Source organism: Alligator sinensis, unplaced genomic scaffold (genome assembly GCF_000455745.1).
Source record: "Alligator sinensis unplaced genomic scaffold, ASM45574v1 scaffold842_1, whole genome shotgun sequence".
Lineage (NCBI taxonomy): Eukaryota > Metazoa > Chordata > Crocodylia > Alligatoridae > Alligator > Alligator sinensis.
In genome coordinates this window covers 1,157,752-1,175,542 of record NW_005842295.1, presented here as the reverse complement: position 1 = coordinate 1,175,542, position 17,791 = coordinate 1,157,752, and the positions used below count along the sequence as shown (strand labels likewise).

Sequence of the window (17,791 nt, the reverse complement as noted above, 5' to 3'; positions counted from 1 at the left end):
CTTTCCCTCATGTTATTTGAGGGGGGAAGGATGCATTTTGGATTGAGTAAACACAGTATATTGGAAGTGGAAGTATTCTTAACAGAGCTAGTCAATGACTTTGTTTTGATGAGTACCCTTAAATAAATGATTCGTATCCATGTTACCTGTACATTGGTTCTCATTAGCTATTATGTTTCCATACTATGATCTATGGCCTACTGTGGCCTTCCATACTATGACACTATTCATATTGTCAAGGGGGTAAGCTTGGCTATCTTAAAATAGAGTAGAAAGCCAAAAGTTGACAAGATAGGAAATTGCTGGATCATCAGATCAATAGATTCAAAGATGACTAGGTTGTGTAGCTTTATGCAATTTAAACATTTGTGCAGGGAGTCTACCCACATGCAATATTATTGACAGCCACAGATCAATGCTAATTTTTGATCATTTTCAACCTACAAAACCCTCTTGACCCTGTTGCCATCTTAGGGGCATTTCAAGTAGTCAAAAGCAATCAAAGTAGACAGTGTAAAATGCCAGAATTCTTAAGACTGAGTAATCTTGACCACCCCCAAGATCAAGCCTGCGAGGTTAGTTAAGAAAGTCAGGTGCATTGCATTCTGGATGCCACTATCTTTCAGATGCATGAAAGAATATGTTAATTTGTTTCCAGACTTTAAGTGGCTTCATTGCTCATGAATTAAAAAATAAACAAACAAAAAAGGCAATCTGAAGTGAATCTACAAGGATAAATTATTCATGCCTCACATTTCCCTGTTTTATATTTTGAAAATGTGTTAAAATAATGTTTTATTTTAAATAACTTTTCTTTGATCAGAATTTATGGTCGGAATAGTGAAAGTCACTGGACAGAGTATTGTTAACTGTTTATGCTGCAACTTTCAGTATTGCCAGTTGCTTCACAGAACAAATAGAAAGATGAATTCTCTTGGAGTAGCTGTCGTAGCTGAGGCAGGATGTGGTAGGTGGCTGTAGAGACCAAAGGTCACCCTCCCTTTTGGAAAATGAGGCTCTGGACTTCTGGGTGCACAGCAGAATGTGGTTGGCTACACTTTACAGCAGGTTTTCAGTTCTGTGTTAGGGCATGTTTGGATGAAGAATCATGTCACCATTAAGTATATTTTCTCATTGCTTCAGTGCAAAGAATAACAATGTCTCTGTCCTAAAGAGCTTTCAGTACTCGCACTTGCAAATATACACAGGTGACTCTCCTGACATGAGTTTGTCCAAAAGGAAAACTGCTCAAGTGCATGCAGTTAATCACACACTTAAGTGCTTGCAGGATCGAGCCTAAATTAATGATAGGCTGAGTGAGAATAATGGACAATAAGGGCAAATATAGAAAAACGGAGAAAAGTTACAGTCATCATCAGACTTCATGAATGCTCAGTTTCTTGTGTCAACTTCTTGTTTTGATGAACCATTTAATTTATTTGTTTTTACTCGTAAATGAATTCCTCCGTGTTGGCAACACAGAAGTAGTTGCTATCCAGGAGGTGTTGGAATGCATGTGATTGGGAAAGTGTTCTGTGAAATAGTCTTGATCCTGCAATCAGACTCATAGATATGAACCCTGACAATAATATGGAAGCCCATTTAAGCTGAGTGAGTTCTGAACAGTCAAAAGGGTTTGTCCATGTGGATCAGATTGAAAAAAATGAGGTGGAGCCAGAGTTGAAAAGGGTAGGAACGATGGGAACCGCTGTTCTTGATTTTAAGAAATAGTTCATTTTTCTGTCCCCAAAGGTCCGAGGGGTGCTTTTTGTAAGCAATAGGTCCATCGCAGTAGAATGTTAGCATAATTATAAACCAAAAATCACACAGGAGAATGTGCAATGGTAGTAAGTAAAGGCATATGCACTGTGACTTTTTAGAGAGTCAGCCTCTGAACTAAGTTATTCAAGGACAGTTATGTGCGAAGGGGGAAGGGGGGAGTCCTACTGCGTGTTCTGGGAAAACGTCCCCCAACCACTTTTTTTTTAATATTATGTGTAAACTATTTGCTCTTCAAGAAGGGCTTGTAGGAGCCAGAGATAAAAATCATCCCTGGAAGAAATAGTTTAGCAGTCTCCAGCGAACAGGAGGAACAGCAGACAAGGAAATCCTTCCATCCTTGCTTCAATTCCAAAACTGGCGAGGACTACAAATAATTAAATGATGGGGTTTAGCAGGAAAAATATAGGGTATTCTTAAAACGATGCAATCTTTCTTTTTATGAAAGAAAAATCTTTATCTTGTAGGATTGTGTCCACTGGAACCCACCCCTTGATTGTATAGTTTACAAGAAACAGGGCCATTGATTTTTTACAATCCTTATCATTCTGTATTTGTACTTTCCACAAGCCTTTGTGTAACCATTGAGAAGCAATAATTTAAAGTCATGTGCTTTCTCCCTCCCTTCCCCACCCCCAAACCATGGAATGTAAATTTTAGGCTTTTAAAAGTTCTATTTTTAAAGCCTAATAGATAACTGTCCTCGTAAAAACTATTAATACAGACCACAGCCAATTGTAAAGCTAATTTTAATCATGTTTTGTGCCAGCATAATTTCTGATGCCAGATTTTTATGCCAAGCATGAACTTCAATTTGAGCTTTGTACTTTAACCTGCAGTTCATAATTTTGCATTCGGCTGTATAGGTTTTTGGCTGTGGCAGTTTGAATGCTTCCACTTTCAAGGATCTAAGCCATAAATGTTTATTAAAAGAATCTATAATGAAATCAGTTTTGTTATTTTTTTAATGGCTGCCTTGAGTATGTTGGATGACTGAATGCAGGTTGTTAATCATTAAGTACTCATGTTACAAAAAGTGTTTGATAGTATTGCCATCTAGGGGCTGAACTAAATTCTCCATACTGAAATAAACTGTAATTGAACAGGTGCTGCTATTGACAATATACATATGTTTTTGCTTTATAGCCCACATGCTTTCCATGTTTCTTATGACAAAAGATATCTCTAAATGTCCCAGAGCAGCCAACACTTTTTTATATATAATCTGTTCGAGGTGATTACTATTTGCATTTGAGCTTATGCTTTTTTGGCAGAGATGATCAGGAATTCCTAACAAAGAATTATATTTTTTTGCATTATTAATCTTGCTAGTGTTTGCCCTGTTTAACAGAAAAAGGAATCATTTATCAGAAAAGTATGTTTATAATCTGTACTTGTGGCATCTTCAGATTTAATATTCATAATGGTCATTCAAATTCTTTGCTATATTTATCTAAAAGACTAACTCGTTGTGGGGAAATAACTATTTAAATATTCATGATCTAACTTTTAATATTAAAAAAAGAAATTAATACTTCTGTAAAATTTGTTGCAGAGTCTGGTAGCTTAACAAATGTTTAAATATTAAACAATTCAAAGTGTTAGCATTTAGCAACTTAATATGACTTATTGAAACAGGGAAATTGACTTCAGCCATTTATTCCAACATAAAGAAAACTGAATTCCCTGATTCCTGTTCCTGACATCCACCTCCTTAATGAAAAAGCACAAATAAAAGTGTAATGAAATATACATGTGATCAATGGAACCCCTCCTGTTCCCCTGATGAGGTTGATCTAAAACCCCTCATGCCAAACTCTACTGGTCCTCCTGTTTATTTCTCCCTGTCTTTCTGTTGAAGTGGTGTTGAAACTGGTATTTGTACGCCTCTATGCTATAAATAGTTTTAAGGAAAGATGCAAGCCTATGTTGGATAACAATTCAGTCATAATGGATTATGGTAGCTATTTTACTCAAAAGTCTAGTGGTGATTTAACCATGAGGATGGTCGATTTATTTTATATCTGGAGACCAAATTCTGCTGTGAATCCAGATTATGTCACTTCAATTTTCTAGAATATATAGGAAGGAGCATGATTTCTGTATAGAAGATATAAGGTGTGGGAAGCACAGTCCCACTGAGATGTGTTACAAAGACCCCTAAGGGCTGATCTGTCAAAGAACTACAGTCTGGTCCTGACACAGGGAAGCATTTAGGCATGTGCTTCCTAACTTGGGACAACTCATTTCTTTGAAGTAAAGCAAATGCTTAAGTGCTTTGCTAAATGAGAACCAAGGGCTCGGTACCTCAGAGAACTGAGCCCCAAAGGTTTACCTTGAAGATCAATTCCCTGCAAAGTGCAAGGGTTTTTATTCAAGGTTCAGCTATAGTACTGCATCCAAAGGGAGGCTGGCAGCCAGATGAGGTGCTCTGTGGAAAGATTAGGACAACTTCACAGCCAGGAACCAGTTCTCCAGTGTAATGCTGACATAAACCAAAAACTCTGATTGTCTTAGTAACTAAACAGGAAAATAAGTTGTATTTTTGTTATAGGGAACAAGGCATCAGGCTCATTTGTTTGGACTGAAACCATTTACAGCATACCACATTTGTGTCGTGGCTGTGAACAATGCTGGCCAAGTTTCAAGCCCCTGGACTTCTGTGCGCACACTGGAAGCTTCACCAAATGGCCTCAGTAACTTCACTGTGGAGAAGAAAGAGAATGGCAGAGCATTGTTACTGAAATGGTCAGAGCCTTCCACACCGAATGGAGTACTTAAGGTAATCTTCAACTTGAACCCATATTATTCAAAAGAAAAGGGAAATGCTGCAGCTTGTGCTTGAAAACTCTTGCTGAAAGAGATGCCACCAAATTCAGTAGTCATATAAGGAATATTTGGAGAGAACTACTACACAATATACCGTGCAAATACAATACGATACAAGGAATATATGAGTGCCTGTTATTTGCTGGATCTACACAATTCAGGTTTTTTGTTATTATACAGCATAAATATCTAGAACACCAGGGTAATCCTGCCCTTCAAAAAATGCAAGAGAGAATTTTTAAGGTTATTTTTCAAGCCTAGTGAATTTAATATTTTGCTTTAATGGAACAGTGTCTACTTAAAGGATACTTCCAGGTTGATTTAGCCTTATTCCTTACATTAGATTTTGCTAAAATAAAGTTTCAGAAAACCTAGGGCCTGTGAATTTATTGGGGGGAGGGGGTGGAGAGGGGGTTTAAAAAAATGTTTTTGTTTCAATGTAAATATTCACCTACAGGGTTTGTAACCAAGAGAATGTCATTTTTTAAATTTTTGTCAGTTCAGGAGAGCCAGGAAATGAAACGGACTAGAAAGTAAATAGAATGAAAAGTGTTACTGACCTAGATTGTTTTCAATGCCCATAATGAATTAAATGCAAAAAGCAATAAATCAGCATTAATCATGAAAAGTAGAGTAAAACATTCTTTTAGTTTTAAGCATCTAAGATATTACTAATAAAACACAAGTAAGGGAATTAGGTTCTAAGTCATAAGTTAATAATCCTTATTTAGTTATGAAGATTAAAGGTTGTGAATTACTAAATATCTCTCCTAGAATTCATTTGCAAATTCTGCAAGTGATATGTTTTCTTTTTTTTTCCTATCTTTTTGTTTTGCAGAACTACAATATTTTAAATGATGAAAATCTGGAATATAGTGGTTTATCTCGTCAATTCCTCTTTAGACGTCTTGAGCCTTTCACTCTGTATACTCTAGCACTTGAGGCTTGCACTGTGGCAGGTTGCACTCGCTCTTCACCCCAGCCAATCCAAACAGATGAAGCCCCTCCTGCGTCTCAGCTGGCACCTGTAATCCAGTCAGTTAATGCTACCAACATTGAACTGAGTTGGTCTGAGCCAATTAATCCAAATGGAAAAATAATTCACTATGAAGTTATTCACAGATGCACAAAAGAAAATGCTTCAGGGAACAGAGCAACAACAGTAGATGAGAAAATTGTTTTCACAGAATATAACATTGGAAGTAATACATTTATATATAATGATAAAGGTTTACAGCCATGGACAAGGTATGAATATAAAATACGTGTCTGGAATTCAGCAGGTTATGCTGACAGCTCTTGGTCAGTGGCAAAGACCAGTCAAGCTGCCCCTAAAGGTCTTGCTGCACCTAAATTATACCATGTGGCACATAAACCCAATAAAGTGCTCATTTCATGGGTCTCCCCAGAAGAGCCCAATGGTGTTCTCCAGTCATACAAGCTACAAAGAAATGATATTCTCTACCCTTTCAGCTTTGATGCTAAAACTTTCAACTATACAGAGGAAGACTTACTGCCATACTCAGAGTACAGTTATGCTTTAGTTGCCTGTACAATGGGAGGCTGTTCGACCAGTGAACTAGCCAAAATACGAACTCTTGAGGCAGCTCCAGCATTAGTGAACCCCCCATCCCTGCAGGCCATCAGTGCCACTCAGATTAATGCATCTTGGTCCCCACCCCAGGTTCAAAATGGAGAAATCACTAAATATATCTTGAAATTAAACAATGAAGAGTATTTTGTTGGAAAGAGTTTACTCAGTTTATTGATTTCAAACCTACAGCCTTACACACAGTATGATTTCAGCCTGGTTGTCTGTACTAATGGAGGCTGCACATCTAGCAAACCTCACTCTGTTTCGACAATGGAAGCTGCTCCATTAAATATGGAGGCTCCAAAGTTGCTGGTCACAGGGTCAGAGTCAATAGAAATCTCCTGGAAAAGCCCAGTTAATCCTAATGGTAAAATTACAAATTATGAGCTGAAGAGAGATGGAGTTCTTATTTATTCAGGTCTGGAAACTCGGTACCTTGACTTTGCATTGACACCAGGTGTGGAATATAGCTATGCTGTAACTGCAGATAATAGTCAAGGAAGCGCAACCAGCCCATCAACCAAAATTAGAACCAACCCATCTGCTCCATCTGGAATGTTACCTCCTAGACTGCGGGCATGGGCCCCCAAGGAGATTTTGGTGGCATGGGATGCTCCCGCAAAAGTCAATGGTGAAATAAAAAATTACACAATCTCCATTCGGGAGCCTGCTGAAACAGGAAAGAAAACTGTTCACTTTGATTCATCTCATGTTTCTTTTGCAAGACAGTCCTACATTGCAACAGAATTAAAACCCTATCATAGGTAAGTTCCAGATTTTTAATTTGATGAAGAATGTCACAAAGTAATTACTAAGTTTTTGAGATGTGTTGATACTTAAACCTCCTCAAAAGACTGTTTTGTTTTCTACTAAAAATGAACTCAGATGGGAGGGGAGGAACATATCACATCTTTTCAGTTAAACAAACATATCCATGGGTTCTCAGTCCCCAACGTCCATTGTAAAAGAAGAACACCTTTTTTTTTTTTATAACATCAGCCTATTTTACTACTTTCTAGGAAAGTATGCAAGATGAGTCCAGGGTGTGAGCAAAGCTAGGGCCAAACTGAGCTTGTAGACTCAGAAGCTTACAGCCTTGTCCAGTCCTACAATTTTGCAAGTTGAATATATTGTAGAATAAATTTAGCTTGTTTTATAAAGCGGGAAAAAAATGCAGCTAAGATTAGTGGCCAGCTCATTCCCAGTGTAATGAATTTAAGGTCAGTAAACAAATTTTGTGTGCCCTTGTTGCCAAGTAAGCTGACAGCATACTGGGCTGCATTAGTAGGAGAGTTGCCAGCTGATCAAGGAAAGTGATTATTCCCTTCTATTCAGCACTGATGAGGCCATGTCTGGAGTAGTGTGTCCAGTTTTGGGCCCCCCACTACAGAAAGGCAGAAGGCAACAAAAATCATTAGGGGACTGGGGCACTTGACTTCTGAGGAGAGGCTGAGGAAACTGGGCTTATTTAGTCTAGAGAAGAAAAGACTGAGGGGAGATTTGACAGCAGCCTTTAACTACCTGAAGAGGGGTTCAAAAGAGGATGGAGCTAGACTGTTCTCAGTGGTGGTAGATGACAGAACAAGGAGCAATGTTCTCAAGTTTCAGAAAGGGAAGTTTAGGTTGGATATTAGGAAAAACTTTCTGAGTAGGAGGGTGGTGAAGCACTGGAACAGGTTATCTAGAGATGTGGTGGAATCTCCACACTTGGAGGTTTTTAAGTCCAGCTCAACAAAGCCTTGGCTGGGATGATCTAGCAGGGGCTGGTCCTGCTTTGAGCAGGGGGTTGAACTAGATGACCTCCTGAGGTCCCTTCCAACCCTAATTTTCTTTGCTTCTATGATTCTAATTTGTCTTTTTACACTTTATTTAGAATTTTAAGCTATCCTACTCAAGTCCCTGTAAAACTGTTAATACAAAAGCTGGGTGGATTCTCCTTCCTCCTTCTCTCTGCCTTTTTGTGATTCTAACCCCCCTCCACATTACGTCTATTGCTCAATTATCTTGTTAATTGTACAATAAATTTAAAATGGCTACATGTGCATATTAACTATCATGCTTTAAAAAGGTCCAACCAACTATCAAATTATTGGTTAAAAATGTGTAATCACTTTATAGCTCAGGGGCGGGCAAAATCCGGCCTGTGGGTTGGATCGGGCTCATGGCAGACTCCAGTCTCAGCAGTCCCTGCCCATGTTGCTGTGGGCCAGTTCCCATGGAGACCCCAGGAACAGTGGAGCTGTGGCAGCACGGGGCTAGGGTTACCACAGAGGCCAGCCCCAGCAGCGCTGGCAGGGTGTGCAGCAGAACAGGGAGCTGCTCCAGGGCCAGGATCCTGCAACAGTGACAGCGTGGTCCAGAGCTGGGGCAGAGCTGTGGTCCGCTGCCTGCATACCCCAGGCAGGGGCATGCAGGCAGTGGATCATGGCTCTGCCCCAGTCTGGACCATGCTGCCACTGCTGCAAGATCTCAGCTCTGGCCCCAGAGCAGTGCCCCACCCAGCTGCATGCCCTGCCATTGCTGCTGGGGCTGGTCTGCCTCCATGGAAACCCTGGCCCCATGCTGTAACTGGTCTGCTGTTGCTGGGGTCTCCATGGAAACCAGCTGCAGCAACGTGGGCAGGGTCTGCTGGGAAATGGACTCCAGCCACCCGCCAGATCCGCCATTTTGCCCAACTCTGTTATAGCTGGTTTCTATCCAGCTTTAATTTGCATGTGTAGACAGTTCTGTGGCTGGGAGACTGAAGCCAATGTAGTCTCCCAGCCGCAGGGGTGAGGGAGCACTTCAGACAGTGGCTGGGAGACTGCAGCAGGGAGATCACAGCTGCTGTGATCTCCCAGCTATGGATCTCTCCATGCACCCCCACAGCTGGGAGACCGCAGCAGCACCCCAGAATTGCGGAGGCTGATTGTTCCATGCCTGAAGGAGCTCTTGGTCCTGGCTGTGTATGGGGCTCAGCCGGGACCAAGAGCCCTGTCAGGCACAGGATGTTTGGTCTTGGTTGTGCATGATCCCCGTGGCTAGGAGCCACATCAGTAAAGGGGGCTTCCAGCTGCAGAAGCCTGCTTCTTGTCCAATGCAGGGGGAGCCCAGAATTGGGCTTTGGGTTTTTGTTTTAACCTAAGTGTTTCAACTGCTCCTCTCCTGGCCTGTTAGAACATCCAGAAGCCAAATGCTTTATGCTAATAAATCCATTTTATTATATAGCATACTTTCACTCTGGCCCTCTGTACCCAAATAAAGATCTTTTTGGCCAGCGTTAGCTCAGTTATGTGCTGGTTTATCAATCTTGAACATGCCTCAACTCCAACCAGCAAAATTTTAACTCAATCAATTATTTTTGTCTTAGAGTTGATCTCCTGCCTTTTGGAGTGTTGAATGAGTATATCTCTATTTGATTTACATTTTCCTTTCTTTTTCTATCTGTTTGTATTTTTGATACTGTACACAACTGATCATTTACAAAATAGCTTTCAGTCAGCCTCAGAAACTTGTCCTCTCAGCACCATTTACCTATCAGCATATGCTCAGTGAAACCTGTCACCACCAGCCCCCACTATACAAACTAGGATGTGGGGGAATTAGAATCTAAATTCTGCCTGATTCAGGCAAATGGAGTGGAAGATTTCTGTGTTCCTTGGAAACATTTTTGTCTTTTGAGCCTGGATGAATAAAGAATTGGAATACAAAATCCATAGAACTCCTCTGGCAAGCACTTGTTTTTTGTTTAATAGAAAGTAAAGGTAGAATATATGTAGACTCACTTTAAAAGAAATGTAAACACTACTGCATCACATTTTTATTAATAATAATGTTGCTATCCAGTGACTCCTACTTGTATGTGTAGACCCATTGGGATAAATGGGATTGCTTATGCTACTTTGTGAGATCAGACTCATGTTGACCATTTTAATGTGAATTCTTTTCTTCTTCAAATATATGAAGGCCAAAAAAAAAGGAATTTCAGTCACTTTCTCAATACTTTCTAATCTTATGTATTGTAGATATATACATGAACAATGTTTATATGGATTGCTTTCTTATTTGTGTTCCCAAAGGTATGAAGTACAAATTCAAGCGTGCACGTTGCTGGGATGTGCTTCCAGTGAGTGGGCATCCACACAGACTCTGGAAGCCCCCCCTGAACGGCAGCCTGCCCCTCTCATAGAAGTACAAATGAGCCCTGATGGACTCCACTCAGTCTGTTCTGTTCTGTGGACAGGCCCACAACAACTGAATGGGAAGATTTTACATTACGAGCTTTACAGAAGACTAGCCACTCATACGCACATAAATTTAGACCTGGTACTTGTCTATAATGGGTCTTCAACCTCCTGCAAAGATGTCAGTTTGCTGCCTTACACTGAATATGAATACCAGGTATGAAATGGGATAAGTAACAAATGGGTATATACAGTAATAGTTTGAATTTCAGTACCTGAAGTAATAAGATTTCATATTCATTAAGAAATAGCCTTCTCAAAAAGATTTTCAAATTGGTTCTATATGATTTAAAAATTGGTTCTACAATAATAATTAGTGCAAATTTGTTTTAAATAGTTGAGATCTTAGAGATAAGTCTTCCCAGAGTAAATTCATTCAAGACTCAATTTGCTTAAACATAATCATTCATTCCACTAACCAGAGTTACTACGCAGTAGCATTACTGAATGGCTTTTTCATGACACGACTGTGCAGTAGCCCAAGCCATCATGCTTGCTGCCATGTGACACTATTGCACAGTAGTTATGGGCCACTGCGCAGTTGGTGTCTTGTGTAGATGTGGCCACAGTGTCCTAGGGTATATGAGTTTCTTTGGCCTGTGGTTGTGTTCCATTAATGTCAAACTCAAACAGTACTGCTTAATATTTCTCCATTAAACAGAACTACTAATAACTGTGGTCTATATTTGATCTCAAATATATGTATAGACTGCATAGCAATTTATAATCTTCTGAAATTCAGATCATGTTTTTATGTGATACTGGGCACATCTAAACAAGATGTTTACTGTGCAGTTGACTAATTAGCTGCACAGTAAACATCTCAGAATCTACATGTGCACTCCTATTAGGCTGGAGTAAACTAATTTGCTCTGCAGTAGGATTGTACTTGTAAATGCAAGTAGATACGGGCTGGCTGGGTCATGAAGGTGCTACAGTGCAAGTGCTGCCTGCTGGCTAGCCCTGTGCTTAAGCTCCCTTGTGCCCCACACCGCCCCTCCACAGCATGTTGAGCCAGGGAGCGCAGCCCCAGGCTGGCAGGCTGACCCCCCAGGGCCCCCTACCAGCCAGGGCTGCTCCAACTCAGTCTCATGTGCTACGCATGAATAAACTGAAGCCTCATAGTTGAACTGTTCTGGATTTTCTTTCCCTTGCATATGAATGCCCTTTTAACATACCAGATCCTTTTGCATCTGTGTTCCACAACCAACACAGTGCTCTTCTTGGTGGATTGGGCTTGTATCAAGTTATTTCTTAGCCACAGGACTGCACAAGCAGTACAGTTTATTGAAGGATTCCCTGACCACATACTAAGACCTAAAGGAAGGAGAAGCTTGATCCTCCTTTTTATGGAGCTTTTGAACATGTTGACACTGCCTTCATGCCTTGTCCAACTGTGCCACTGTGAAGCATACCCAACTCACTTGCTTCACTTTCCATGCACCAATTCCCCAAAATGAGGTAGCATAACCATCTTAGAGCAGCTCCAAGTGTGTGTCCAGAGACTATCTTCAACTATCCATCACAGGTGTGCTTAGTGGTAGAAGCTCAAGACTCCTTTAAGGCTGTAGAGCTTCCTTTCTAGGATCTCATGCATGTGAAGCAGGAGCAGGTGGATGGAGAGTGTTTCATCACGGTGCTCCCTGGCACAGCATAGAAGTAGTCTAGGCAGGTGCACAAGCCCCTAGTGGTTCCAGTTTGTGCAAAGAAAGGATTCTACAGGGGCAGTGTCAAAACTAATGGAAACTGGAATGGTGATAGAAAAAATACTGACTGCCAAGTTTTGAAAGAACATTATTCACAACTTGATCAATTTTTTTTCTCCTGATGCAGACTTAGAGGAGTATTCCTAGATGACCACAGAATGAAGGATAAAGTAATTTGCATTATTTTTGTTCTGAGGAAATGGTATGACATCTCTGGGTTTCCTTTTATGGATGATGGGTCTCCAATGACTTGATTTCCCTCAGTTACTAATAATATTAAATTCCTTAAATTTCAGTGAACTTAGTAGCATTAAGGATTCTTTCCAGAATAGAAAACACCACTTAGAGAATGGAAAACTTTTCACACTTAAAATACTTGAGGGACTTATTTTTCAGCAATTACTTCTCTTGTGGCCAAAACTGTTAAACCTTTTCTGGCAATAGCATATGTTAGGGTGAAGTATTTGTGTTTCAAGTATTTTTTGGGTAGCATAAGAGTGATGTTGTATCTGTCATGGTCCAGAAACCATGTGACAGGCAAGGATTTCTAAGGGCAATATATTTTATTGAACCAACTATGTAGTTGGAATAAAATTAGACAGGCTTTCAAATGCAAGTGTGTGTGGGGATACATATATGTTTCAGGAGTGGGGGTGGGAGGAAGAAGGAAGAGGAATTACAAGGGGAAAAAGCCCTTTTTACTCATTGAAATTCTCCCTTAGCTGAAAAGAGGGAGTTCTGTATTTTTAAGCAAAAAGTCCAAAGCTCTGTTTCTCATGCTACAGGTTAGCTGATAACAGTGTTGCCTATGTTTTTGCAGCTATAGATTTATGAAAAGGACATCTCTGGGGATTTTTTTCCAAATAACTCTGGTTCTACAGTGATTAACCCCACCCATAGTAGTTAGCCCTGACTTTCTAAGTCTTAGGGATCTGGGCATTTTAAGTTCCAAAGCTTTTAGTAGAAATCTGTGGATGCGTGCTGTGTTCTTACTTGCACCAACCTTTAATTACCTGATACTCAATCAGAAGCTTCAGTCTAGCTTTCTGATGCTTATTCCTAGCAAAGTCCATTTTGAGTCAAGGTTTTTAATGATTTATTGATGATGTCTGACTTAGGTTGTCTGCCTGTTCTGATTCTTCTACACTAAAATGCTGCATTTGAGGCAGGTAGAAACTCTCTTTTATTTTAGTTCCACTCAGTAGCTGAACTACACTATTCTGACAGGACCACAAATCTGTTTTGCTCCTTCTCAGCTATCAGCTATTTATTTGTTTTCAGTGAGAGGAGGGGTGTGTGTGTGTGTGTGTGTGTGTGTGTGTGTGTGTGTGTGAGAGAGTGAGAGAGAGAGAGTGTGCATGTGAGTGTGTGTGTATGTTCCTCTTCTGCTGATGTCACTTGTGGCATCCCTCCCGGCTCTGTTCTTAGGCCCTCCATTGTTGACAAGTTATATGTTACCTGTGAGACAAGTTATTCATAAGTATAGGGCTTGGCTTTCGCTATTATGCTGATGAAACCTAGATTTATATTTCACTTAAGCTCAATATTGATTCTGCTGTCTCTGCATTGGAGGCTTGTTTGCTGGACATAAAACTTTAAATGCAACTAAATTTCCTCCAGCTGAATGCAGATAAAATCAAAGTGCTGTGACTGGGCCCTTTGCAGCATTTTTTAGAAATGTCAGTTATCAAGATTTAGTTTGATGGGTAGAACATTAACATCTAATCTGTGCCCAGAAATTTTGGTATCATTCTTTTCTTTGTATGTTTTAATGGAAACACGAGTAACTGCCTGTCAGCTCAGCAGATTAGAGCAGGTCAAAGGTAACATCTTCAAAATTTCCTAAGAGCCAGATGACAGGAGACCTTCAGGTGCCTTGGTCTGGGGATGGAATTTACTAACCTGAGGTAGACACCTGGATACCCTATACAGTGAAAAAGGAGAGTTAGGCATCTAAGAAAGGGCTGCCTGAGATAGCCAGTGGGAAGCACTGAGGAGAGAGGCAAATCTGAAACCCCACCATTTGCCTGAAGACTGGCACTGTACCTTGGCCAAACCAATGTCTCTCACCTCCCATGAGAGTGCCCTAACCCCCAAGCTGAGCTTTGCCAGGAGGGGTACCTTTCTGTGAAAACTGAATGGCTGCAGCCAACAAAAGCAAGATTCATGGGGTCAGAAAGAGAACAAGAAAGTGAAGGAGCATGATTCTGTAACCTGGTGGAGAAAGCACTTATCTGGGAGGTGAGATCCTGGTTCTGGTCCCTGCTCTGGGACTGTTCATAGCCTTTGTATTACAATTATTCCATGTCAGAAGCAGGGACCGAGTACACCCTGCTTCCCAGCAAGGCAAGTTAGCTCACATGAAGCTTTGTGATAGCATACATATAGTTTCTGCAAGCTCAGATACATCTCCACAACAGTATATTGCCCTTTGTAGATATACCTATGAGGCCAGCTTTTTAACAGTATTTAAGTGCCAGAAGGTATAGATTGGCAAGCAATGGGATTTTTCTAAGGAACGTATATTGCTAACTTGCAATGATTTCCTCCAGAGTTGAGTACTTAGGATTGTGAAAATCCTAGGCACCTCTTTGAACACAATGCATTCAACAATATGGTCATTTGAAGATTTGTACTACAGATCTTCAGCTGGTATAAATCAGTGTAACTTTGAGGTCTTCAGTAAAGCTCCCCTGATTTACAGCAGCTGAGGATCTGGCTAACCCTGTTTAGTTTCCATGTGTAGTCTCTTGCTTCCTGGGCCCTTTCACAGGAAAAAAACACACACAGACCCTTGGGAGCAGACAGTGTAATGTTGCTTTATAACAGCCCATATGGCCAATCTAAAAGCCACAATGATGGGACCGTTGTGTTTTCCTCAGGTGAAGGACAGTCCCTTTGACTAGGACAGTTAAGAGACTGAGTTGGCAAAACAAAAATGAAATTTGCATATAATGTAATCTTTGTTCTTCCTACATCAAAATGGACATGGTATTAACCACCTTTGCTAAGCCAAATCAGGTTGAATATCCAGGACAGAAAACAAGGGACTTCTTTTTTTCTTGTGCTCTCCAAGTTAATGTTTCCTTCCTAATTAGGGATACAGCCCCATGTAAGTATTGCCTGGCAGCAGAAACAATATTGTTCAGATGTTGTATGGAAAGGTGATGTAGCCCTTTTTAGGGGTCTTAACCCTAGGATTTGTAGCTGTACTCTGTGAGGATTGTATGGAGGTGTTTGGAAGCGGGCAGATCTGGGACTGCGAAGACCCATGAGCCTGCCTCCTTCACCAGTGTGGGAGGTGAAGCTGCCACATCCATCCCTGACTCAGGACTGACCAGTTTTGCTTATGATCCATTCACTAAGGCTTAGTGAAGGGCTCAGGGAATACAGTCAGAGAGATACCTACAAAAGTGGTGAAGTGAGTTTCAAGTGTTCCTTTTAAGACAGGAACAGTTTATATTCCCAGTGTTGTTTTGGGGGTATAATGTTGCTAATATGCTGAGCCCTGCTATATAAAATGAAGAGCACTTAATTCTTTTTTGTTGCCTTGAGAAACAAAAGCTGTAATTCTTTGTTTGATGACCTGCCTGATAAATTACTAGCTCCTCTCTTGTTGGTAGCATTTTAGCTGTTGGCAAACAACTAAGTGACTGTTGCAGCTTAAAGGGCGGTGGGAGGGGGGGCAGTGAGGGAAGAAGGCAAAGGAAAGAGATGTCTCTTTCACTGGCCAGAGATGGATTTTCACTAATTTAAAATAATCTTTATTGTTCATTTACATCTCTTTACTTCCCATCCCTTTACTTTCTACGCTTTCACCTATTTTTTTTCCTCCTTCCCTTACAAAGTATGTGACAAAATGTGGAGACATAGCTCTTTCTTTCCTTCTTTTGCTCCATTGCTCAAGGTCCTCTCTTTTCCTTCTATAATCCTTCAATCAAAATGGGAGCTTTTGTTACCTGGTGTTTTCTATATTCCATGATTCCATTCGAATAGGATATTTGGTATTTCAGCAACAAGGTTTCTGATCTCAGCCTCAATTGAAGTTCAGAAGTGCATGCAAATGGTTAAACAACTGCAACAAAAAGCCAGTGATATTATTCTAAAAGCTTAGTTCCGGTTTTAGGGGAAAATTAGGTCATATTTAATTTCACTAGATGGATCAGTTTACCTCCTCTCTTGATTCATGGGTCCATGGCAGAAATTTAGCTTTTGCACAACAGATCATCTAATTTAGAGGTGAAGTGAAGGAGTAAGAATTATGGTCCAGATTCTGACCCTAGATAAAATACATTTTAAAAAATGTTTCTTTATTCCAGATACCTCTTTTGGCAATGAGTATGTCCCTTGTGGGGTGTGCACTTAGGAATAAGAGGCATTTTTGCCTCATGCATTTCCACATTTGGAAACCTCATCCATATGCCATTGCATGTCCATGGCAACATCATCCCAAAGGCAGGCCCACAGGCAAACTGTTTATCAATCAAGAATAGAGTTTTATTCATTAAACTAAATAACAGTATTGTTTCAGATTTATTAGCTTCCCACATTAGCTGTGAACCTGTTAAGGCACAGCTCTGGCAAAACCTTCTTTGGTATATTGAGATTCTGACATATTCAAAAGTCATGACAAGCTATCCTTTAAAAAGACATTAGTGTGAGTACCATGGGAAAATATACTCAAGGGCTGTAGATGAATTGATATGATTTCCTTGATTGTATCTTTTTATTTATGAGGCATAATTTATGAGCACTGAAAAGCAAACTAAAATGAGTGATGACTAACTACAGCCAAAGTAATAAATCAGTAGCAGCGAAAGAAGTGGTGATTTTGATCGAATCTATTGAATTAGCTGTTGCCCTTAGCCATTACAGGTATTGGAAAGACCTTTTAATATCTGCTTATCTCTCTCTTGGGAATATGATAACTATCTCATTATATACCCATAGGAAACAAATTATTAAATTGTCTTGCTTTTAGAGTTAAACCTGCTTACATCTCTTATTAATTATCGGTCCAATAGTGCATTATGTGAAATGAGCTTCAGTTACATGTTCACACCATTGTTTTTAATCCCCAAATTGTTTGCTGTCATGATGCTTTTTCACAGTAATAGTTTAGCACCTTATGACTGTTAATGTTTTAATAGTGAAGCTAGATAGTAGGGTTTAGAGGATCAAATTAGGGTTAACACAAATTTAGAATATGCACCATCACCCCAGTTGAAGTCAATAGAAGCACAGCTGAAAATTAGGTGTCTTCAAGGTGTCCAGAATAAAGCACTGAAAAAGTGAGAAACCCAAATCAGCAGCTGTTTCTGAACACCTTGGCCTAAGCATGAACCCACTCCTTTCAAATTCAAGGTGAGTATTGAACATGGATCCTGTAAGAGTAAAGATTGGATGATGTGTCTTTTCTCTCTGTGGAAACCTTGCAGTACATGAGGGTAGGATGGAGGACAAGAATTCAGAGCAGCTCTGAAAGGGGCCTTTGTATGTAAGTTGACTTACAGGTATTTAAAAAACCTGTTGCAGAGAAATATTGAGGGGACTTACACTAGAACTGTTGGATCCATATTCATGCAGAATCAGTGGTTGGAAACTGGGTAAAAAGCAGTAACTGTTTAATAGCAACCCTGGCAGTCTATAGAAGGGATACA

General features: G+C 40.2%; 1 protein-coding gene across 1 annotated transcript in view; it reads left to right on the top strand.

The window, feature by feature from the left end:
* Positions 1–17,791, top strand: part of USH2A (usherin) — a gene marked incomplete at its 5' end in the record, with an annotated part of 567,922 nt that overhangs the window by 513,949 nt on the left and 36,182 nt on the right. Inside the window, 3 exons of the mRNA XM_025209559.1 lie at positions 4,334–4,561; positions 5,447–6,966; positions 10,261–10,582. Coding sequence (XP_025065344.1) covers positions 4,334–4,561; positions 5,447–6,966; positions 10,261–10,582 — 2,070 coding nt within the window. The remainder of the gene's footprint in view (positions 1–4,333; positions 4,562–5,446; positions 6,967–10,260; positions 10,583–17,791) is intronic.